Source organism: Anas platyrhynchos, chromosome 32, assembly GCF_047663525.1.
Source record: "Anas platyrhynchos isolate ZD024472 breed Pekin duck chromosome 32, IASCAAS_PekinDuck_T2T, whole genome shotgun sequence".
Classification (NCBI taxonomy): Eukaryota; Metazoa; Chordata; class Aves; order Anseriformes; family Anatidae; genus Anas; species Anas platyrhynchos.
In genome coordinates, this window is record NC_092619.1 from 4620989 (window position 1) to 4646315 (window position 25327).

Here is a 25327-nt window from a genome sequence, read left to right on the forward strand (position 1 = left end):
GGGACAATAATCACCCCCACTGGCCCCTGTTGCCTTAGAGCTGCCCCCACAATCATTTCCCACAACCTGGGTAACCCCGAGATCTCTGGCACCCCTGAAGACAGTGCCCTCACTGCCACTCCCTCAGCCCCCTCAGGGGGTGCCTGAGGAAAAGGGAGGGAGGGAAGCCAATAAGGGGAGTGAGGGATGCAAAAGAATAAAGTATTAAAGTATTAAGTACTTTACTGCACAAGTATTAAATACAGTATTTTTCAAGCTCTGATTCATTCATTCCACTGTCCTTGATGATGGTGATTGATATGGGGTATACAGGTGTTAGGTGATGCCTAATGTTTCATATCACCTTTTTAAAACTTGAACTGTGAAATGGCTCCCTTGGTTTGAATCAACCTCTTCTGGAATTCCAAGCCTGGTCACCATATCTTTTAATAAGTACCTTATTATACTGCCTGCCGCTGCATTCCATAAAGGTGATTGCTTTGGGGCATCCTATTGTGGTAGGTATGCTCTTCTCCTGCACTTGACGGAAGTCTTCCTTGGGTTTATGAGCCACAGCAGGCCTTGATGCGACCATTCCTTGAACCAGACAGCACATCAATATCAGAGCACCGAGTTCATGCTCAAAGCCATGACCATGAACAAAGGGGGTACTGTCTTAAAGCAGGTACCCATTGAAATTCCCCGTGGAGAAATTATGGAGCTCTCCAGGGATCACAGCAGGCTGTGACCCTCAGTGTCCCTAAGCTTGGACACTTCTGAGGTGGGGTGTCTCTCAGGGCTTACGCCTTGAGTGTCAAGGCTCACCTGCAGACAAAGGCCAATGAGGGAGAAGAGTGAGTAATTTACCAAAATTGGAGGAAGATTTTAAGCACAAAACTGACTTTAGACCTCCCCCTCCCAATACCCTACAGTAAGTCTCGTATGAACCTTGCCATTCTCAAACCGTTAGCCAAGTCACAGTTTCAATTATAGCAAATTCCTTTGAATTATTGTGTTAAATTGGCCGATGATTAAATGCACATTAAGTGCTATTAAGAATAATACAATCTAATATTGTGACTTACCATAAAAGTATTAATAAATCTTAGATTGTTGCTAAATCAAAGTTGTGTAAAAATCTATTTGCAACACCTGACTAGTCAATAATTACTAACATGTATTTGTATCCCTTTGACATGCACATAATGTGTCTTCAACATTGTATAATCTACTTGCAGGTTTTGGAACGGGAAAGTAGCCCATGGTTTGTCTCCAAGAGTCTTTTCCTCCTTGTCCACCTTCAAACTGTAGACCTGAGAAACTGGGCAAATTTTAGTCACCTGTTTTGCTGCAACGTAAATTCCTGAGGCACACCAGTCCTTTCAGAATTGTCTTTGCCAATGCTGTATGTTCAAAATGATTTAGTTGGTGATGGATTTTTGCCATTGTAATCAAGTACCTTTTGGGCAAAATTGGTAAACCTGATTTACTTCTTCTTTTATCTATCTGTGCACCCAGTCTTTTCCATTCTTCTATTTCTTCTTTTGCTATTTGTTCATATAAAATTAGCAAATTAGTAAGAGTCTCCTGATATTTGATTTTTTCCCAAAGGCTGTCTTGCTATTGCTTTGGCTCTAGTGTTTGCATTGGTGCCTACTTTTTATAAATCAGTCTTTTCTTTATTGTGGGTTGTCTGATGCATCACACTGATCTCTTCGAAGTGGAAGGTTAATAACTGCTAACAAATTCTCAATCTATTGAGCATTTGCTGTCTGTCCGCCACTAGAGGTCATGAAACCTCTGTTTCCACAGCTGTCCTGCAGCATGGAAGGTATCAAAAGCGTATTTCTATTACATATGGATGGTCTCTTTTTACCATTCTGCTTCCCTGCAGATTTATGTCAGGGTTATTAACTTACCTGCTTGAGCATTGTGTTTAGGAGAAATACGCTCTGCTGTTAGTAATCTGTTCTGGGTCACGGTGCCATACTACCTGGAAAGAAGGTAAGGAACGGGGTAAGATAATCCATCTACAGATAGAGTCCAGTCTGGAGCTGGCAGGGTAAGGTCTCTAAGGATCTGAAAGGTCTGTCAAGATCAAGAAAGAGCTCACCTTGGTCTTACAGATCAAGAAAAGGTCATCTTTTCTTGATTCTAGGTTACCTCTATGCAGCCATGATGTGGTTCCCCTTCATCCACCAATGGTAACAAGGTTGCCAGGTTCAAGGATTTGCATCTTCTCAAGAGGATGTTATCTACTGTCATCAACAGCAGTTCGTACTTGTGGAGTCTCTGAAAACTCATATAGATAAAGAAGCACATTTAGTTAACATCAATTCAACACCGTGTAGGGTGTTTAGAGTCCTAACACAATCTTCTGACGTTTTTCTACTATCAGTGCTGCTGAGGCTATTGTTCCTATGCTTCCTGCCATGCCTTTAAAAACTGGGTCCAACTGGGCTGACAGTAAGCCACTGGGTACATCCGCCCTACCAAAGTGTGAGCCAAGACCCAGAGGCCATTCCTTTCCTTTCGTGCACAAGTAAATGGAACAGCTTACTGTAATTTGGCATCTTGAGTGTGGGTGCTGACATCGAAACTTTCTACAGGATTATGAAAGCTTTCTCCAAATCTGAAGTTCATTTCAGTCATCTGCTTTTGTGCAGGCCACAAATGGTTCAGCTATTTTCCCACAGGCTCTTATCCATTGCCTGGAAAATCATTGTACATATCTAAAAAACAGCTTTCCTTCTGGGGCACGTTTGGGCTTCTTTATTGGCAATAATGCTGTTTTACAAGGAAATTTACAAGGGGTTAAAATTCCCTTCTTCAACAACTCTTCACACGTCAGCCTTACTCCATCTTTAGCCTCTTGTGGGAAAGTGTATTGCTTTAAAGTGGGAAGTTTCCTCCTTTAGTTTTCAATGTAACTGGGGATGCTGATTCTAGTAGCCCCATACCCATTGAACTCCATGCCCATGAAGATGTTGGTATGCCTTTCAGCTCCTCAGGGATTTTGTTTATTTTCTGCCAGAACATAAACATTATTGTTGGAACATCTTCTACTGGAAGTTTTACAGTTATACCTTGAGTGATCACATACCAATTCTGCTCACAATTTACAGAATAAGTACCACCCTAATAAATTTGTAGGCGCTGATTCTAATACCAAAAAGAATTGGTCTACTAATAGCAGGCCCATCACATCTTCTATCTTTGAAACAGTTCCCTGCTTTCCTTCTGCACCTATGACATTTACATTTCCTGTTACATCTGAGCCCACTGGGACATTGGTTACTGTGGAATAAGTTGTCCTGGTATCAAGTAAATATGAATAACCTTATTTCCAATTTTTGTATCTATTATCGTTTCCTGGGATCCACCTGGGAGGTATATTCCTGTTTTATTTCCCAGTGCTGGGGTTTGTGATCTAAAATAACTTTGCTTATCTTCCTCTCATTGTCCCCTGCTCTATTAGGCTTCCCTAACCTGCATTCTAAGTCCCCTTCCTTGAGATTCCTGGGCATTCTCCAGTGCTCTGATTGCTTGGCATAACTGCAGCAATCCTCTAATGTTGCTCAACCTCTACTCTGATATCTGCTTGTCTGGTTTCTACTATTTCTTTGCCTCCTCTTAAAATCCCTTCCAATTAAGGCTGCCAGAAGGCTTGCCATTTGCTCCTGCTACTTCCTCTTTTGTCTAGCTTTTTCGTATCCTCATCTCTCCCATTATACACAAATGTGGTTATGCTCATTACTTCTATTGTTCTACCTTGCCACCCTGGGGTATATTTAGTAAAATATTTCTTGGTATCTGGGGCTGCTTGATCTACCAACAATGAGACAACCAAGGGCCGGTTTCAGGATCTATTTCCCCAAATATTCACAGCTGTTTCTCCAACCTCATTTGGAAGCAGAGGGGTGTACTCTGATCCTTGCTGACCGCCTCTTTGTCCAATTTACCATTCCTTCTCCTGCTGCCTCTGTTGCAGTTACTAACCCAGCGCAGCACTAAAAGGCACCTGCACCAAAGACAATGCCAATGCAGCCTCCAGGGAGGGTGGAAGGAGGATGGCAGGCAAAGGGAGAACAACCTCCTTTAGCAGAGCTGGCAGGGCAGGATGAACAGCCAGGGGTGCAAAACAAGACAGCAAGAGAGGAGGAAGCCAGAGGCAACAGCAGCACAGCAGAAACACCTTCAGCACTAGCAGCAGTTGCTTGAACTTGCACAGACAAAACACTCTAAGTTGACGCCTTTTTTCTATCACCCTATGACTCATTTTATTTAAATTGACCACTTTGTTTGGGCAATTCAGTTCTCCAAATTGCCCAAACATACCAGGGCAGGGAATTGGTCCTGAAATAATTATCACAACAACTTTAGGCAATCTATGTTAAAACTGCCAACTCCTGGCCACCCTTAGTCTGCAGTCTCTAACGCAGTCATAGCAGGCCAAGGTGTCTGACAAAATTCCACTACCTTTTTCTTAGATAACCTATAGATACCCCCAATTTTATTCCAATTTTCTAAAACTTCTGCTAGTGGAGCATCAATCACTCACTGTATCTTGTCCAATTTCTAAATTGCAGGATTTATGTGGAATTACAATTTTAACACACAACCACTCCACAAGATTTCTGTGAATTTACAGTCTTATCTTACCACCACCACATCTGTTAGAGACATAAAACAGGTGATTTTTACCCAGTTCACAGCCCAGTCCATCCCCAGAGGCTCTGGAGGCAAACTGTCAGTGCGGTCCCACCTGGGGAGCCAAATTCTGTCACAAAAATGACTTGGGATGTTCCATGACCACGAAAGAAACAGGACCCATGGACAGATTTACACAATTTTACTAAAGCTTTGTCAAGATCATGAGACCCCCATCCTCCACTAGAGAAATGAAAGCCCCCCCATTACATTTTGCAGCAGCTAATTAGATAATTTACAACAAAACACATCCAAACACATCATTACAACCATCCTGACCTTCATTGCCACGCACAGCAGGGCTTCTGGCAGGCAAGGTGCAGGCATTAGATTGGCTCCAGTCCTTTTTGTCTCCTGAGGCCTTTCTCATCTCCTAGGTTGAAGTTTCCTTAAATCAGGACTTTTGGTGATTGCTGCTCCTAGTGCATTCCAGGAGAGTGCTCAGGCCCTAGTTTGCAGCTCTAGGCAGACACAAAGCAATCAGTATCAAGCTTGTAGAAGAACAGGTAACTCATTAGGGCAGGGCACAGCAGGTAATCCTTTCTACACGCCCCAGTCTAACCCTTCCCCCCCCAGTTTCCCCTTCCTTGCCATTTCCCCCAAATCCCATCCCCCAAGGTGGGTGGGTGCCCTCCCAAACTGTATATTCCCACCCAAATTCAAATCCCTGAAGTTGGCTGTCCCCCCACCAACTATTTCCCCCAGCAAGCTATCACTCCTTATTGTACCATGCAAGCTGGCTATTTCCCCCCAAATCACCTCCAGCTGAATATTCCCTCCAAATCACCCCAAACTGGTGATGCCCCCAAATACTCCCTCCAAGGTGGCTATCAACCCCCCCCCTTCCTGCTGGCTCCTCCTCAGGCTGGCTAGTCTCTCTAAGAAAAGACCCCACAAACCAGAATAACTGGCCTGTGAACCACAAACTGGACTTAGAGGTCAGCATCACAGGGCACGTGTTGGTGGAGAGGTCTCTTTGCCCGTGGTTATGGGGGATTTACAGTTACTTCCAAGACCACTGTGGGGTGCAGGCTAGTGCTGCACGTTTTCCTTTGTCCTCAGGTCAATGAGCAGATTGAACATTACAAAATGTTTGGCAGACTCAGCAAGTGGAGTTGTCAGGAGTGTGCAGGGACTTGCCTGCATTCCTATGCAGGCCGGCAGCCAGAGGAAGGAGAAGGGCTGTACAAGTGACAACAGCATTCAGGGGAGAAAAAATAAAATAAAATAAATAATTTTAATAATTTAAAATAAAATAAAATAAAATAAAATAAATAAAATAAATAAAATAAATAAAATAAATAAAATAAATAAAATAAATAAAATAAATAAAATAAATAAAATAAATAAAATAAATAAAATAAAATAAAATAAAAGAGACAGACAAGCAGTTCCCAAGCTCCCTGCAGGGGCTTCCTGCCTCCCAGGGAGTTAGTTGTACTGCATCTAATCTCAGCCAGTGTGGGCTGAGTAGCTAATTCAGAGGGTGTGCAGAATTAACGTTTTAAGCAGTGCTCGTGCTGCTTTGGTGAATGAGCCTGATATCTCCGGCTCTCTGGCAGAGGGGTCGCACACAAACACACTCAGGGTTTAAAAACATGCATACATTTGCAGGTCCCCAAGCATCAGCACGGCCCATCTGTCCACCCACAACTCCTGCAGATCCCAGCCCCTGACCTACCCCACGGGTCCCCAGCTCACTGGCTGGTCCAGTATGGTGCTTGCTGCACACACGTAGCATTCACACTCACCCCCAATGCACACCACTTTCAGGGGTCCCCCGGGAGTACCAGTGCACAGACCCCACTGCCTGCCTGATACCCCAGCTTAGACCCAAGGGCCCTGCTACTTGCTGGCAGGTCCAGCTTAAAGTTTGCTAGCAAATACACATGCAAACTGGAATAAATTTGGAGAGTGGAGAAAAAAATGGAAAAAAAAAAATCACTGTATCATCAATAAATACTCTGTCCTCGAACCCTGGGCCAGGGCAATCCCAAGCACAAACACAGGCTGGGCGGAAAAAGGAATGAAATAGCCCTGAGGAGAAGGACCTGGGGGCATTGGTGGATGAGAAGCTCAGCATGAGCTGGCAACGTGCACCTGTAGCCCAGAAAGCAAACTGCACCTTGGGCTGCATCCAAAGCAGCGTGGCCAGCAGGTCAAGGGAGGGGATTCTCCCCCTGTGCTCTGCTCTCGTGAGACCCCAGCTGGAGCCCTGGGTTCAGCTCTGTGCTGGGTCTGGCTGGGATGGAGTCAACGTTCCCTGCAGCAGCCCATACAGGGCTGTGCTCTGCACCTGTAGCTACAACAGCACTGGTATCACACCAGTGTTGTGTCTATTGCTGATAAATACTGGCACAGCACCAGGACTCCCTCCAATCCCCCCAAAAGCCAGCAGGCTGGGGGTAGGGGACATCACCAGGGCACCTAAACCCACCAAAGGGATATTCCGTCCCATATGATGTCACATTCAGCAATAAAAGGTGGGAAAGGGGAAGGAGTGGGGGGGAGCAGGCTCTTGTTATGAAAATGTATGTTCTCAGAACAACAGCTACGTGTATGGAGGCCCTGCTTCAGGGACACGATCAAGAATCAATCATAGATGGGAAGTGATTAATTTGTGAGTAATTTCTTTCCTCTCTCTCTGCTTCCACATGGACTTTTTTTCTTTTGTCCCCTCTTCTTTTTCCCTTTAGTTCAATTAATTTTCCCTTAAAAACAATTTTATCTTAATTGTTTTCCCTTTAATTAAATTATCCTTATCTTAACCCGTGAGTTGTTTTTTTTTTTTTTTTCCTTTATTCTTCCCTTCCTCTTCTGAGGTGTGGGAGTGAGAGAGTGGTTGCGGTGGAGTTCAGCTGCCTTGCAAGGTAAAACCACCACAAGCTCTGGGGCCCCCAGCACAAGGGCATGGGAATACTAGAACGGGTTCAGAGGAGGCTCACAGAAACAATTAGAGGGCTGGAGCACCTCTCCTGTGAAGACAGGATCCCTGCAATCATTGTTGATTCCTGTCTTCAGTGTGTGGGCAGAAGTTCCGTCAGCTGTTCTGGAAACTGAACTCCTGTGCCTTAAGGTAGGATTTCTTTCATGTTTTGCTGCAGCTGCCAAAGATAATTATAGAGGTTTGACTGCAAAATTACTGTTAATGTTGCATCTTATGTCAACACCCATTTAGACAGTTAAGTTCTTGAATGTTACATATACTAGATGTTACTAAATGCAATGTTATGGTCTTACAACTCAGGATAGGATAGATACAAATGTCTCTTAAAACCCAGCCTACATCACCCCTACTGTCACGTTGCCGTCAAAATACTAGTAAGGGGACTGCTCAGTAATCAATCTTCCACACCATACTTGGGAAACGTGAGCTACGGCACAGAACCCTACAAAAACACACAACACAGACTTGTGCGCTTATATTTAAAAGTCCCCCTGACATACAATTGAGAGGTATAAAGTACTTGAAAACAAGATATAAAACAGGAAAAAGATACAAAAATCTTCAAGAAATATTTAAATAACATACAGCTATAAATTTTGCCTATACCTTTTATTCAACTACCCTTAAAGTACAGCAGAAAAAAATCCAGTGATACTGGAGTGAAAAATCAGTAGTCTGTGCACTAAGTCAATGCTGCTTACATGCCCTTCATTCAGTAAAGGCCTGGAGCATGAAGCCTATGCAAGATTACAATCAGCTTGTTTTTAAACAGTTCATATATATGACAAAAATAATAATAATAACAATAACTTACCGGTCAGTTTCCTAGTGAAGTGCTTCTGCTGTACTGAGTACAAAACCAGTAGCCGCACCTGGCAGCCAAGAAATCAAGAATTGAGCAAACCAAGGCAATAACGATGCTAAAAATACCTTCAACATTTTAAACTGTTACGCAAAATAAAAGGTTAGCAAAAATCCAGCTTTCAGAAAACTGCCTTATATTTAGGCAATTCTGTTAAAATTTCGAATAGGAAAAAAAAAACGTTAATAGAGAAATCAAAGTAGCCATTTCTCTCGGAAGTGTTATTTCAGCGTTTATTCAGCTTTAGGACACTGGAGCGATGCTACTCAAAAGAACGTGTTTTGCACTCTGCAGTTACCTTACTGCAGATGATTGCAAGAACACCGCTGCTCTATATATAATATAATAACTTAAAGTTCGCTGCTTTAAGTTATTCTCTGGACTGGGAGCACTTGTGGCTGCGCTTCCACAGAACTACTCCCTGCAAAGCCCCAGCTCCTGGCACCTCTTTGCAAAGCTCATTTCGTCGCTCCCTGAGGGACAAAAACACGGTGACACAGTCCTCGGGACTGCTCTGCCAGCAGGAAGAAGCCGTAGGCGGCTGGCAGGAGACTGCATCCAGGCAGCCATTTGGTACCGAAACGCGCCTCCCACTGCGTGTAACGAGCAGCGAGGGAAATAACCCCCCCCTTAACCGAGGGGAGGGACGAGAGGCTCCCTCCCCCGTTGCGGGCCGGCCGCCCCCTCCCCGCCCCTGTCCCCGTCACCCGCCTCAGCCCGGCCCCGAGCCCGCGGCCCCGCTGCCCCCGGAGCGCCGCCCCCCCCTCCCCTGGGAGCCTCCGCGGCCCTGGCCAAGATGTCTGCCTTCGGAGCCACCCGGGTGAGCGGGGGAGGGGGCGGGAGGGGGCGCGGAGCAGGGCCGGGGGCTGCGGAGGGCTCGGAGGTCTGAAGGGCTCGGGGCTGCTCGGGAGCCCCGGAGGACGGAGCCGTGCGGGGCTGAAGTCCGCGCCCTGCTCTGTTTTGTTGTGTTTTTTTTGTTTGTTTTGTTTGTTTTTTTTCCCGTCTCGGCCATGAATTGGCAGCGTTTATCTCAAGAGCGCTGCTCGTGTCTCTCTGCTGTTGTGCTGTGCATGCAGGGCCGTTAGAAAACAAAAAAATTTTAAAAATGGGTTTTGCTTCCCACTTCTAAGCGTCAGGGCTTACGGTTCAGAGTGTTTCGTAGGGTGCCTTTCCTAGCTGTGCTGCCTACACTGTTTTTTTTTTGTTGTTGTTTGTTTGTTTGTTTTTGCTTGTGCTGTTTTTTTATACGTGCAGTACATAAATATTGGTTTTCTGAAGTGCTGCAGTTCTCTAAACTTGAAATACCACTTACATGGAAAGAAGTTACTGAGCAGCGCAGGGAGGTTGTTTCTCTGAAGGGCCGAGCTTTTATAAACCTGGATTTCTGCATACATCAAAAGCTGCTGGCCCACCGGCACCTCCTCATTTCCGAGGTGGAGGTGGTTCAGGGCTCAGGTAGCACCTTGCTAAGCCTTCGCAGGGGCCTTTTCCTGGCTTCCCCGCTTCCAGAAGTAGGTAAAAGTTGAAGGGCCCTGGGTCAGTGCTGAGGCGTGACCGCTGGGCTGGGCTTGCGGCCAGGGTGCGTGGTGTGCCAGGCCAGCGGGTGTTCAGGGCACCAGGCGGAGAGCTTCCAGCCATAGGAAGGTGACAGACAGTGACCACGTACATCGGTGTTCCGAGTTCAGCCCCCGGACACGGCACCTTCACAGTCGTGGTTTTGGCCGCAGAGAGCCATAGGAGCTGTGCGAGCATCGCTAGCACCTTGGCACTGAATCCAGCTGTCCCACTGAGTCAAAGAGGGAAGCAGATGGAATAGGTGGCAACCCAAATTCGTACAGGTTACAAACTGTGGTCCTTTGTCACTTGATCGCTTGCGCCACATCCAGGGATGGATCACACCTTGTCCTTTCCTTGTGTCTGTCTGTGGTGTTTCTGCAGAACCTTCCGTGCTGATCTGGCATACCACTCTGTATGAAAACCCCAACAGACATAGGTTTTCTGGGATGAATTTCACTGTTCCCTTTATGTAGGATGTCACCCTTAGCATTATTTTGAATTCAGTACTTTTTCTAGTTGAGACAAAACATTTTGGTGAAAAAGCTGTGTATGACTATCAAGGGCTGCTCCTTTTTTTTAAAAAAAAAAAAAAACGGTGATTTCTAATACCTAGCTTTTGCTCAATGTCATCATCATCTTGGCTTCTACTAGATAAAGGAAGGTATAAAAAATTCTGAATGATTGAGGTTCGTCTAGATGCTTGTTGAGTTTGTTTGTTTTCCTATATTACAACAGTGGTAGCAGTTGCATAAAACTTAAGTAAAATATCATGCTACTATTCTGCAATGCTATGGCTTGTGAAAACTCCAAATGAGTAATATATTGCCTAATAGAAAATACAGTCCCGAACTGTGAATAAACTTAATAGTTAAATATTCAATTATGTGATACCTTCCCCTGTCCTATACCTAGTCTTCCAGCATTTCTTCACCTTTCAACTTTATAGATGTTTTCAGTATGCTTTAAAAATATCTCTTTTCTCTCTGTTGATACCCGTGTTTGCTTTTTTAACCTTCTTTGCGTAGCATTCTTATTTTTAAGAGCAGTAATCTACCACTACTTTGTTTTTTAACTACTTATAGCCTACCCAGCTATATACCGCTCCTGTCTCTAGAGTTTCCAATACAAATTCTGACATATTTTTGTACTATTATGATTAATTCAATTTTCTAATGCTACAAAATAAGTGACTGGTCTCATCAAACATTTTTTTTAACCTAATCACTGGTCACACGATGAAAGAGACTGACATCTGCAATGTCCTTTCAGGTAGTTGCAGAGAGAGCTGAGGTCTCCCCTCAGCCTCTTCTCCACGCTAAGCAACCCCAGTTCCCACAGCCACTCCTCATAAGATGTGTTTTACAGCTTCCTTGCTCTTGTCTGAACATGCCCCTGAACCCTGATGTCCTTCTTGGAGTGAGGGTCCCACCACTGAACACAGTACTCAAGGTGCAGGCTCATCAGTGCCACGTACAAGGGGACAATCACTTTCCCAGTCCTGTTGGCCATGCCAGTTCTGATGCAGGCCGCGATGACACCACTACACCAGTAATCACTAAGTATATATACATTACTGCAACTTGCTAGAAGGGAATCTTGTGCATTATTAGGTCAAAATATTCTGATACCTATTGTTTATTACGTAGATTGTTTTCAGAATCATACTAATCCTGACGGTAGGTAAACACTGGATAGGTGGAGTGCTTAGTAGTGGGCAATAACTTCTGGCTTGATTAGTGTACATTTCAAAATATATATATTATTATGTCTCTGAGCATGTTCACATGTGGATTTATGGACTTTAAAGAAGACGTGCTATATTATGCTTAGTTATTTTTAAATAATTGATTTTGCAATCTTAGAAATGGATACACCAGTTCACACAAGCTCAGTGCTGTCTTGGATCCCATGTTGATGTAAGCCATCAGTTTGCATCAGCTTGCCACAGGAACAAAGTTGAAGGTAGCCAGGAGTTCTTCTAGATCATGTTAGTCACTGTATTGTACCTGATGTGATACTGTTTTCTAAACAGGGAATCTATATTTAAAGTTGTGCTGCCATCAGGTTAGTAGCTTTAGGAGACTTGAGCTATCAATGTCTTATATCTCCTGTTCTGTTTCTCTTCAGCGGATGCTCCAAACCATTGCAGGGCTTGGATGGAGATCACATTCTAGTAAACCTGCTCAAAATGTCCATACAGGCAAACTTGGAGCTGGCTTTAGCTTCGGTAGGTATCACATTCTTTGAAAGGAGTGCAGCAACTAAGGACAAATTGCAGAGTTAGTTTAAAATAAAAAACACTGTATTGCAGTTCAGTATGAAGAGAAAGTTGAATTTTTTTGGTTACTAGAGAGGCCCAGGAAGTGGTGGTTTAGATTGTCTTGAGAGGAATGACACTACTCTTCTTTGTCTTGAGAGGAATGACATTACTCTTCTTTTCCCCTACTCTGACAACTGGCAAAATTAAAGCCAATGTAGAATTTGTGACTTCTTTTTTCTTTTTTATAATAGAACTTACTGATGAACAGAAAGAGTTTCAAGCTACTGCTCGTAAATTTGCTCTGGAGGAAATTATTCCTGTTGCTGCACAATATGATAAAACTGGAGAGGTAAATCTATCATACAGTAGGGGAAAATTAGATTTTTATATTACCCTGCATGAAATTTAAAATGCTGGCTGTGATTAATCAGAAGGTGATTTTCCTCATTTATTTCAGTATCCTCTTCCACTCATAAAACGGGCTTGGGAACTTGGTCTTATAAATTCACACATACCAGAAAGCTGCGGTAAGTAAATATTTTTAATCTGTAAAATAAAACTAAGAAAAGGATTTGGAGGTGTTTATATGTGTAATTAGGGATTCTGTATAAAATAAACAGTTGCATATTTGAATAATTAAGTTTAACCTTTTAATTTCCTGTTTTATTCATTATGTAGTCTGAGTCTTCCATCTTCAAAGGCTATCATGGAAGTGGAAGGGGTTCCTAAAAAGGATAAAGACAGCAAAAGATACAGAACAGCTTCTGTATGAGAAATAACTAAAACGTCAGTGTCATGAAGAGTGTGAAAAGGGATTGATAGCTCATCATCCCTTTCCATACAACTAGAAGGCATCAGTGAAGTCAGCAGATGGCAGGTTCTGAGTAAATTAAAGGAGGCCCCTGAGCACTTTTACAAGACAAAGCTGTGGCATTTCTCATCACGGTACCAAGAGAAACTCGTGGCAGAGTTGCTCTGTCCCTGGCATTCCTGCTCCCAGCCAGCCTACCCCATTCTCCAGCCAGGTCGTTCCTTGGTCACATCTGCTGAACAGTTAAAATCTCTATATCCCCTTCATTTTATGCAGTGTGTAGTTAATTTGTGAAACTCATAGCTGCTGCATGATATTGATGCTAAAATATGTACCTATGTTAAAAAGAGATGAGTGCAAATTCACTGAAGGGGAAGTCTGTCAAGGGTTAGCATTAACAAGGATACCAAGAGTACTTCAGGGTGAGGGAGACACCTAGAGGATGGTGAATGTATTTTGAATAAATGATGTATTGTTACTGTATTTCGAAGCACTTCCCAAAGTCGGTTTCTGTCAGAAATAGTCAGCCAACCAATCTAGTAACCTAAAATGAATAACTCGGTATTCATAGGAGCTATGGTAGCTCAGGAGCCTTTGTGGTCACTTCTCTGCTTCCTAAGAACTCTAAAGGACATTCTTAAATGTAAAGTAGTCAAACAGTTGTTGCCATTCTGTGTAACGTGCCCCATATCAATCGTGCAACCTTGGAGCAGTCAAATGTAGTTTTCCAATCATCTCTTACCATTCTGACAAAACTTTATTTAAAAAGTTGGTGTGGGATGTCTGATCAAACGCAGTGCACAATCAAGTGTATGCGGGGCAGTATGTTTTTGATAGTTAATTTATGTAAATTGCTAGTATGTCCCACTTTAAAATCATTTTAGTAAATTAAATATTTCAACTGTAGGTGGTCTTGGCCTTGGCAGTTTTGAAGCGTGCCTTATTACGGAAGAGTTAGCTTATGGATGCACAGGGGTTCAAACTGCCATTGAAGCAAATTCCCTAGGGGTAAGTTCTGTCATTTCTTACCTCCTTTAAACTGAAGTCTGTGCGTTATAAAAAAGCAGATTAATAGTATAAATATTTTCTTTCAGCAAATGCCAGTAATCATTGCAGGAAATGAGCAGCAACAGAAAAAATACTTGGGAAGAATGACAGAAGAACCCATGATGTGTGTAAGTATAACTTATACACTGTAGAATGTTCCTAACCCACATTCATCGGTATTAGTCATTTTTTGGAAGAAAGCAGTGGTATCTACTTAAAATTTAGCCTATTTTTGCTTGTAAATACACTGTGTCATTTATTCAAAGTCAAGGAATAGTAAATTTGATGCAAACAGTGAGAAAATAGAAGTTATTACCTGGAAAACCATCCTAATCACTTACAAAAAAAAAAAATTTATTTCCCTTTCAGGAGGTTGTTTAGCTGGGGTCATTTAGCTTGGAGAAGAGAAGGCTCAGGGGAGACCTTATTGTACTTTACAATTGCCTTAAAGGAGGTTGTAGTGAGGTGGGGATTGGGCACTTCTCCCAAGCACCAAGTGATAAGACAGGGAAGATGACTTCAAGTTGCACCAGGGGACGTTTAGGTTGGACTTAGGAGAAATTTCTTTACTGAAAAGGTTGTGTGGCATAAGAATAGGCTGCCCAGGGAAGTAGTTGAGTCACCATCCCAGAAGGTCTTCAAGAAATGTGTAGATACAGAATTTAGCATGGTTTAGCTGTGGACTTCAGTACTAGGTTAAAGGCTGGACCAGATGTCCTTAGAGGTCTTTTCCTACTTGAACAATTACAAGCTTCTGTGATTCTAAGAAGAGGTGTGGGAGTTTAAAAGAGATATGACATGAGCAGTACTTGTTACAGAGAAAGAAAGAGTCATGTGCAATGCATTACAACCTGAATAACTAAGCCCCATAAAATGAAGAACACAGTAGGTATAAAATGTTACACTGTACTCTTATTTGCAAATTTTAAAGATCCTCAGCTTTTACATCAGTTTGTGAAGTATGAGGAATTGATGACTTAAGAGTTACAAAATGTTTCTGTTTATCATGTTTATCTGGTGTACAAAAGGTTCAACATGAGTCAGCAGTCCATGCTTGCAGCCCAAAAGGCCAAATACATCCTGGGCTGCAACAAAAGAGGTGTGAGCAGCAGGTTGAGCGAGGTGATTGTCCCCCTCTGCTCTACCCTTGTCAGACTCCACCTCGAGTACTGCATACAGGTTTGAGGCCCCCAAAACAGGAAAAATGTGGACCTGTTAGAAAGAGTCCAGAGGAGGGCCACAAAGATGATCAGAGAGCTGGACCACCTCTCCTGTGAGGAGAGGCTGAGAGAGCTGGGGATGTTCAGCCTGGAGAAGAGAAGGCTCCCTCATTGTGGCTTGTGTATTGAAATACTGAAAGGGTTCTTCTAAAAAGGCTGGAGAGAGACTCTTTGCTCACTCAGATAATACAGGATGAGGAGTGATGTTTTAAACTAAAAGAGGGGATATTTAGGTTAGAGGTTAGGATAAAATTCTTCACTCAAAGGGTGAAGAAAACCTGATCTAGTGAGTGGCATCCCTGCCTGTGGCAGGAGGGTTGCAATTAGATGGTCCTTAAGGTCCCTTCCAGCCCAAACCATTCTATGATCATTAAAAATTATTTAAAATATGCATTTATTAGGAAAATTAACCCATATTTGCTTTGACAGTTGTTGCGTTTTGGTGGTGGTAGGGTATTTTGTATAATATTTTAGGGTTTACTATGTGGTTTTGGTGCACATAGTCTGCAATAATATGGTTCCTAAAGAAAGAACTTTTTTCCTCAATATTTTATATTTTATTTTTTTCTAGGCTTACTGCGTAACAGAGCCTGGAGCAGGCTCCGATGTGGCTGGTATAAAAACAAAGGCTGAGAAGAAAGGAGATGAATATGTTATTAATGGACAGAAAATGTGGATCACAAATGGTGGGAAAGCAAACTGGTGTGTTAACAGTTGACTCATCCTACATTTCCTATTATTCTGTTCTATACTGTTTTTTTTTTTCCCCAAAGTTAGATATTAGTGTTTCTTTAAAGTTCTGTTGTAAATCCAAGTCTTCATTATGTTTCACCCCAATACAATTTTGCATCTGTGATTAGTGTATCAGCATAAGTATAAGACTCTCAGGGCTGTGCAAAGCTTAAAAAGGAAATTAAGTGATGATATGGCAACTATACATTCAAGAATACCTCTTAAACCTTGATGCTACCAAACAAAATAATTTTGCTTTTTCTTCAAGGGAGGACAGCAGGAGTGTGATTTAATTTGCAAAATACTCAGGAAGCCCATATTACCAGCTACTTTACTTTGAAGGTGCAGTGATCAAGATCACATGCTATTGATTCTGTTCAAAACATCTCTCACTTTTAGTGAAGCTAGAAACACTCTTGGATTGTGGTGTTACATTTTATTTTCATAAGGGAAGACATTTTCTAACAGTCAAAGAATCCAGATATTGCTGTGGTGGTGTGTCTGTGGAGCATGCTTGACAATATAGACCTCTTTTCATCATGTCTCACATAATACCATACTCATCCCCAACACATAAATTGTCTTAATTTAAGTGAAAAAGCTGTGTGCATTCATTCATAAAGCTGAATTTTCTAATTATTTATTTCCTTGTTCAAGGCAGAACTATCAAAGAGAATGTACCAGCTACATGTATCTTTTGACATTACCGAACACCATGAATGTGATTTACAGCTGTTTAATTTCTAATTGAAATACTTATTTACAACTTAGAAGAATAACATTAAGATCTTAGAAATCAGGTGATAACATTTTCTGTGCAACACTGTATCTCCTAAGAATTCATTTTTAAATATGTGATGTGACAGGTTTTTACCTGTTCATGAAACTTTTTTACTGTTCATGAAACTGATAATACCATAAAGACTTAAAGTAAGTGGAAAAGGTGGAGAATCTTTGCATGTTTATATTAAGTAATTTTATTAAATCTTGAATGTTGCAGTAAGAGATGCAGTGACACTTCTCTCCGTTGCACACTGTCGGTTTATTTCTGTAAGGGGCAAGAAGAATGGATTGTTAATTTTCTGATAGATTTATTACATGCTAGAGACACTAAATATATAGATATACATACACATTGTTAATTGTGAGGATAAACTGAGTTTCCACCACTTTGTTTTACACTAGGTACTTCTTGCTTGCTCGTACCGATCCAGATCCAAAAGTTCCTGCAAGCAAAGCTTTCACTGGATTCATTGTGGAGGCAGATAGCCCTGGCATCCAAATTGGAAGAAAGGTAAAGAAAGTATCTCTTACTTGACAAACCAGGGGTTATTATTTGTTTCTAAATCAAATCACAACAAATTGCAATTAAAGAAAACATGTTACACAACTGAACGTTTTCACATTGTCATCTTTTCATTTTCACAACATAAACTATTCATAAGACATAATTTTACTCAGTCAGATAAAGAATTATTCAGAGTGGATTAAAGGAAAATGACTTTGAATAGCTGCAAAAAAATCTTTTGAGAACCATTTTATTGATCAATGCCAGTAGATGAGAAATATGCCATAAAAAATAAGGTGGACGGTTTTAACCATAATTACACAGTGAGCTTTAATTTTAGCTACTGCTTAAGGAAGGTTCTCGAGGTTCTGGTGCAAATTAAATAGGGGAAAAAAAGGGAAGGAATCTGAAAACTTGAAAACTCCATTTTATTTTTTTGTGCATGTGTTTCTGTTACGGTTATTTTTTTCTACTGCCTGCATACTAGTTTCTTTACTTTTTCCTTTCCCACCTCAAATGATAACAGTTGAACTTGAGAAAGACCACGTGAGTGATTGCAGCTACAGAATCAATTTTATATAGGCGTAAGATAAACTGCCCAGCTTAGACAAATAAAGGGCATGCTGGTCTGTAAATGCAGAACTACTATTTGTCACGTATATGGTAATTCTTAGATGAAATTGAAGTGTGTGGGAGGAGCTGGAGGGGAGAAGCTTACCTTATGCTTTGAGTAAACTAAAGCAAGATGATGTGTTGTACCTTGGAAAAATCAAGTTAGTTGGCACCTCCGTAAATTTCTCTTTTCAGGAAATGAATATGGGTCAACGCTGCTCAGATACAAGAGGTATTGTCTTTGAAGATGTGAGAGTCCCGAAAGAAAACGTATTAATAGCTGAGGGAGCTGGCTTTAAAATCGCAATGGGAGCTTTTGATAAGACCAGACCACCTGTAAGTATCAAAAATAATTTATTTATAAAATGTAATAGGAATTTTTTTGTTTTTATTCTGTGCTGTATTTAATTCAGGTAGCAGCTGGTGCTGTTGGGTTAGCAAAAAGAGCACTCGATGAAGCTACTAAATACGCTTTGGAGAGAAAAACCTTTGGGAAAGTGATTGCTGAAGTAAGTTAATGACATTTTTATTCATACATATTCACTTATATAAGCTATGTTTTCACATCAGTACAGTAGATGTACTACTAGTGAATTTTCAGGTTTGTTCCTTGATTTTTAGGGTATGAGTTACTGTATCTCTGCCATTGCTTAGGTTCTCAAATACGTAGGTCAGTGACATCAAAATAAATCTAGCCATGCAGTTACTCCAGGAATTCTTCTAAACTCTCAAGACATACGTAAGTTCTTCAATACTAAAAAATAGTGATTTTCACGCAAGGTATAAGCTTCTCTGAGCTATATGAAACGATACACAGTATTAATAAAAACTTAGAATATGTTACCAACCACGCCATTTACCAGTTTTAAAGAAATTTAAATAAACAGCTAGCTAAATAAGATGTCATAAATACTGAAACACAACTTCATAATTCAGTACTTAATCCCTGTGACTAAATGAATTTTAGAATGAAAACCTTAAAAGTCTAATTCAACACAGAATTATGACAGCTTGATCCATATTCTGTAGAACTCATCTTGTACAATTTACGTTGTTGAAGGTATTAGTGTATAAAAAAGATTATATTCTTTTTGGATGTCACAGAATCTTAAGCAGGCAATGTTAATCTAGTGTATTTCATCATTCATAGCACCAAGCAGTGTCATTCATGCTTGCTGAAATGGCAATGAAAGTGGAACTTGCTAGGATGGCTTACCAAAGAGCTGCATGGGAAGTTGATGCTGGCCGCAGAAATACCTACTATGCTTCCATTGCAAAGGCATTTGCTGGTGACATTGCAAACCAAGTAGCTACAGATGCGGTGCAGATTTTTGGAGGAAATGGATTTAATACTGAATATCCTGTAGAAAAACTAATGAGGGATGCTAAAATCTACCAGGTAAGTAAAAGAGAATGTGATTTCTACAATAATGCCTAAATTTTATATAGAAATACCTAATGGCTACTTATTTCAAATCTTGATATACACATATGACATAATTTTTTAGAATGACAGTAAGTATCCTTCAATTTAAAAAAAGGGAAACTCAAATTGGGCAAATTCTTGCATACTATGCACTAGATCAATAGCTTAACCTACATGTAACAAATAAATTTAATGGTGTGTTTTTTTCCGTATATGGTAACTCTGAAATTCTTAGGCTCTTCTTCATTTGGAATCTTCTTCATTTTGGAATCAAACACTGTAGAAAACACTACCCAAAGTACCAATACTTCCTCTGGTATTCTATAAGTAGGTGTAGTTTATGTATGATGCTGTTCTTGAAAACCTTCGGTGCTGGAAATTCTCTGATTTTCCATATGTATCATAGACTGGTGCCTGCCTATAGTTTAGCTTTTCCTTCAGCCTGATACCTAGTTCAAATAACAGTTATTGCAAATTATCTCCTTTTACTCCTCAGATCCAAAGACAGTATGCAGAACAACTGATTGGTACTGACAGTTTAGGAGCTTCTCACGTTTCTCTTATTTTAGTCTAGAAGAGAACACTACAGCGGCTTCTTCACCTCTTTCCTCATCAGTCATGCTGAATGACTTTTTTAGTTTTATTTTTTCCTTTTCTGTTTCCAGTCTCTTCATTGCTTCTGGCTGTACTCTAAACCTTATGTTTGAAACTTTGGTAGCATAACCCAGGCAGAATATTTCAGTTGATATATCACCAGCATTGAGTGTCATGGACTATATCGTGGTCTTGCATATGTTGTATTAACAGAATTATGACACAATCTGGAATGATTGGCCTGTTTTTAACAACAAACCAAACCTATACTTACTCATGTTTAGCCTGTAGTCACCCATAATTCCCAGGTTTTTCTGCATTATTATTGCTGTGAAATTATTCCATGTTATGTCATAATTCTTGTCTTGGGATATATTATGCTGCAGTTCTTCATTCAGCAAGAATGTTTTAATTATGCTCAGCAGAACCAGTAATCTTTTCACCTCTTTCTGATAGTAATAGTGGCTAGGTAAAACTTATCAGAATAGGTATCAAGAAATGCATGTGAACCATAATCTGAAAGGTTAGTTAGTTATAACAGTTGTCGTTCTTAAGATCCTATTAGTTAGCATTTCTCTTATAGCTGACATTAAAATGAAAACTATGATTCTCCCTAGCCAATATTTTGGTTTTCTCTGTTTAAGGAAAGACAGCTACTACTTTGGAGTCTAAAGGTCCTTAGTACTAATTGCAGTCCTGCAAGCAAGATGAATGAGTAATACAATTTTACTTTGGGCATTTTTTCTGTCAGGTTCTATGTTTTTCTAGAGAAAGATGTGAGGGTTGGAAGCTTATTTAAAAGTTAAGATTAATTTTACAGAATTCTAGTTATTCAGATCTTCTATTATACTGATCCATCACAGGTGCATGTCAAGGTAGACTTTTCTAATTGTTCAGTCTAATAAGATTTAGTATTAATTTTTGTTGTTTTTCTGCTTCCCTTCTTCCCTTAAAAGAATACAAGGAAGGATTTTGTCTTTAGAATAATTTTGCCCATGTCTCTTGATTATGCTTTACTATATTACGGCCCAATTCCACATGGTACATGCTTTTGGCCATGGGTTTCGTGTATAAAACTTCATTTTCCACTTGTTCTTTTCTTCCATATATTTGATATTTCTCAGTATTACACAGTTCTACTACTTCCCTTCAGTTGAAGGTGGTGCTTGAAGCTGCTTCCCTTGCTTATAAGCCAAAACCTCTTTTGCATTTATTTAAGCAGACTGAGAGTTTTGATGTCTTTACACTTGAGTTCCATGGCTGTCTTCATCAGCAAGTAATTTAGTACAATAGGAGGAGATTAGCAGATTGCAGGAATAGCTACTGAATGCCCTCCAGCTACACTATATCCAGTTTGGAGAGGCTAAGTTCACAGCATGCCCGTTTGGTTACTTGGACTGAATGTCCCCATTATGTGTGTAATTGTAAAGGCTTGTAAGTTGTAAACAAATCTGTAAATTGTTATAGGCCTAGACAATTTTGGCTTCATTAGGATTTGGACCGTATGTGGTGTATAGAGGGAGTAGAGTTTCCAGTTAAGTTTGCTCTAAAAAGCACCTACTTTCACCAAACTAAATCTGCTCTATAACCTGGATCATTGTAGGGTAAGCAGCAGCAGTCCGATGATTCACTTTGAGAATGAAAAGTTTCCTCTGAAGCAAAAAACTAATGTGACTGCAGGTTATAGTGGTTCTATTTCCAAAAAGCTTTGTAAGGTTCTTGAGAATACTGTCCCTATTTTATGACTGCAGAAAGTGAATTTACCTGAATTTGAGCAACTCGTCAAACCAAGTTCTGGCGGACCTGGGAACTGAAACACTTGAATCCCTAAGCTGTGTTACTTCCACCCTCAAATCCTGTTGCAGTATATCTGTGGAGCATAGAGTCTTCTTACTGCATTAGAGCTTCATATATACAGTGTTTTGCATCTGTGTCTTTCCTGCCATCAAGCCATGTAAAACGGGGATAATGCAGAATGTTTCTAGAAGACGATGCAAGAATGTAAGGTTAAAGAACAGGAAAAAAGGGATACTGTATTGGAGAGAGTACTAGTTAGCAAGAAGAAATGGAAGTAAATGAATCAAAGCAAATGCTTGATGTGACGTTGAAAGGCTAGACAACAAAAGTACAACACTCAGCACAAGTCATCTTCTCTTCACCCATTGTTTTAAAACCTAGTTTGTAAAACCTAAACTATGTATTTTCTTCCTCAGATAACACGTTTTCTTGATCGTTTTTGGCTCCCTATGTCTATTTGCCTGAGAAAATTATTGAATTTAGATGAGAGGATATGAGACTGTCTCTCAGTATCTTGTGTATGATTTATTTTATTTAGCCAAATGTAGCTACTTAGTCACATTGGAATTTTTCAGTTCTATTTTTCTTGGATTTAACTTTCCAATCCACGCTGTAATCTAGTATGCTAAGGAGGTTTAAAAGTGTAGAAAGATCAATTTAAACCTTTTAAAAAATGATCATCTAACATTGTTGCAATTCTTCTTTTCAGATTTATGAGGGAACTGCTCAGATTCAAAGGATGATCATAGCTCGTGAACATATTAGCAAATTTAAGGCTTAAAGAAATGTGTGTGGCACTATGGTAGTATTCTGTGTTCTCATGGAAGAGGATTTTAGTGTGTTTCTCAATACAACGGAAAATTTGTGGAAAAAAAGTCCTTTTCCTTAAAAATCTTTTTATTGAATACGTTATTAAACACTACTTCTTCCCATCCACTCCCTCTGAATTCCAAAGTGGTTGATTGTTGTCTTTCCCCACTTAATCATTTTCACTCAAATATTTAGCCTTTGATGGGGGAAGGGAAAAAACCTTCCCTATAAAATTTATAGATTTATTTGATTTAAAAAGTTACCAAAATTCAGATTTTTTTTTTTATTTGTTTTGGTCAGTGAAGGCATTCAGCATGTGGAAATTCAGCATGAGGATTTAAATACGGAGAGTTTCTGTATTGTTTATAATGATACAGATTTGTTCCGTCTCTTTTATCATTGGCATTTGGATGGATATCAAGTTAATAAATCTCAGGGAAATAGTTACTTACAAATGCTATTCTAATTCCTCAGGAATACCATGTTGCAGCAGATTGTCTCTAGGTCACCTAGAGCTAGCTGAAAATAAATACGCTAACATGTTGGTTTTGTTGGCCTTTAGAAATTCATATTTAAAAAAAAAAAAAAAGAATATTAATTTCTGAACCATTCGAAAGCATGTATTATCATGAAATAGAACACACTGCACTATTATTTTTCTCAAACAGAGACAGGATTACTATTTGTAGTTTGTCTATATTTTATGTGTGTCCCTGAAGCAATATGAACAAAACCTACTTCTTGTTTTCAAAAGACACAGCATAATAGGGCTTATTTTCAATTTCTTAACCACGTTATTCACCTAAATCCAGCACTGAAAAAAATGTCATTGAAAGCCTTTATCTCTGTTCTTCAAAGAAACCTGTTGTGTTCATGAAGAAAATACTTGTGCCTTCTCCTGTGCAAGACGTCTGCGTTACAGTTGGGTGTTATGGATAGCTTTTGGTAAAAATAATTATGTGGTTTTGTTATAGCATAAATAAGAATGATTGTTCAATTTTTAACTTTTTAATTTTAACCAATGCCACATAAAATAACCTCTAGGAAACATTGCCATATTTTCATTTATAATGTATCTATTCTAAATTTGAACATTACTCCAAAAATCCAAGTACAAAAAGGGCAAGAAACGAGAACCTCACAACACAATGTTTTTTCACTGTAAAGTTAGATGATCAAAATGTTATTTCTGACAGCCATTGCTGCATTCAAATAAAAACTCATTTTAAACAGAGAGGCGTGGTGGTTTTTATTCATTTTGTTTGCCACATCATTTAAATTGTATTTTGCATAAGTTGTCCAGCTTCTGAAACAGACAAATAGCTGCACCTCAGTTCCTCCTGTGCTACTGCCCACGACAGCTGCGTGGCTGTTGCGGTTCAGCAGTGTGAAGGCTTTGCCTGCATGAAGACTGTTCTGAGGACTAAGATCCAACCCAGCAGTGACGGTATGCGGCTTGAAGGAAAGCAGCCTCTCTGACTGGTGCACTTGCTTAAGTAAATGTTCAGTCACGATGATTCACTTCAAGTCAAAGTGAAACTTTTCCTTAAGAATGACTTATGTGATCATTTTTATTTCAGATTCAATGTATTTAAAGGTATATTCCTTTCCATCAGTGTATGCACTTAACTGTTTGCAGCAGGAACAGCCAAGGAAGAGGAATTTTTGAGAATTTTGTGTTTTGTTTTGGAATTTGGCTAGGCTCTGCTGGGCAGTGCTGGCAGAACGCGTGTTCCCTGGATGTCTTGGAAAAATTACTCAGCCACATCTGGAGTGCCATATCCAGCTCTGGGCTCCCCAGCATAAGAGAGAGATGGAGCTACAGGAGACAGTCAAAGGGCCGCTAAATGACAGACAGATGGGACAGCTGCACTGAAGGAACAGATGACAGATTCTGGTATTTGTCACATCACGTCACAGTGAGAGTGGTGGGATAAATGCCAACACAGGTCAGATGTTTGTTTTCTGTATAGTCAGTGCTGTCCAGGTAAATTGCAGAAAAGCAATTTCTAATCAATGGTTTTGATGATTGCAAATTTAAAAAACAAGTACTCTTGGGTAGCAATAACAAAAACTATTTCAGTATGTTACTTAAAAACAAACACTAATGGACAGACCTTCAGGAGTTAGTCCTATCACTTTCTAAAATAAATAAATCAAATTATAGAATGATGTGCTTTAAAGTTCATAATGGTGACTTTGCACTCCTGATAAATTTTATAATACTCTGGCTACAGGTTCTCCTGGAACTTCAAATGATTTCCTTTGGATTTTTAAAATTCTCTGCACATTCAGGTGAAAGCCCAGAAAATGAGTACTGTTTTAATTTTTATATATCTATGCATATATGCATGTGTCTATATAGATGCACATATTACTGTATTTTATAATATTTAATTACTTGGTATTTATATAAGCTATGCATTTATGTAATATGTATGATTCAAGTGCAGTACATCTACATTTTAGTACTATACAAAGGAAATATGGTAGGAACCAGTTCTTGTTCTCAGATCTGCTTTTACGTTAAAAATAAAATGCTCATCAGACTGGTATCATTTTTTCTTTTCTTTTTTCTTTTTTTTTTTATCTGGCTTGTGGCTTTTTCTTCCCCCTGAGAAAAAGGATTTAATCTCAGTCTTATTTTTTCACCATAGTGACTAGCATTATAAATT

At 40.1% G+C, this 25327-nt stretch overlaps 1 protein-coding gene and 1 long non-coding RNA gene across 16 annotated transcripts; one reads left to right on the forward strand and one right to left on the reverse strand.

Annotated features, from left to right (window-relative positions):
• Positions 1–197: 197 nt before the first annotated feature.
• Positions 198–9144, reverse strand: LOC119714640 (uncharacterized). Of its 15 annotated transcripts, none has more exons than XR_005261996.2 (6): positions 8797–9139; positions 8451–8508; positions 7660–7793; positions 4969–5871; positions 2093–2271; positions 198–1972 (listed from the first exon to the last, which is right to left on the reverse strand). It is a non-coding gene; the product is annotated as an uncharacterized lncRNA (long non-coding RNA). The 15 variants fall into 15 exon arrangements; XR_011805547.1 differs by having other exon boundaries at positions 4969–5150; positions 5830–5871; positions 8451–9129; XR_005261989.2 differs by having other exon boundaries at positions 8451–9137.
• Positions 9145–9158: 14 nt separating this feature from the next.
• On the forward strand, positions 9159–23886 carry ACADM (acyl-CoA dehydrogenase medium chain). The gene is made up of 12 exons (XM_038171570.2): positions 9159–9318; positions 12183–12282; positions 12567–12664; positions 12773–12842; positions 14034–14134; positions 14221–14301; positions 15965–16095; positions 17311–17419; positions 18221–18361; positions 18439–18534; positions 19176–19424; positions 22552–23886. The coding sequence occupies exons 1-12, from the start codon at positions 9295–9297 to the stop codon at positions 22621–22623; spliced, it is 1272 nt and encodes a 423-aa protein (XP_038027498.1). The 5' UTR covers positions 9159–9294; the 3' UTR covers positions 22624–23886.
• Positions 23887–25327: the final 1441 nt, after the last annotated feature.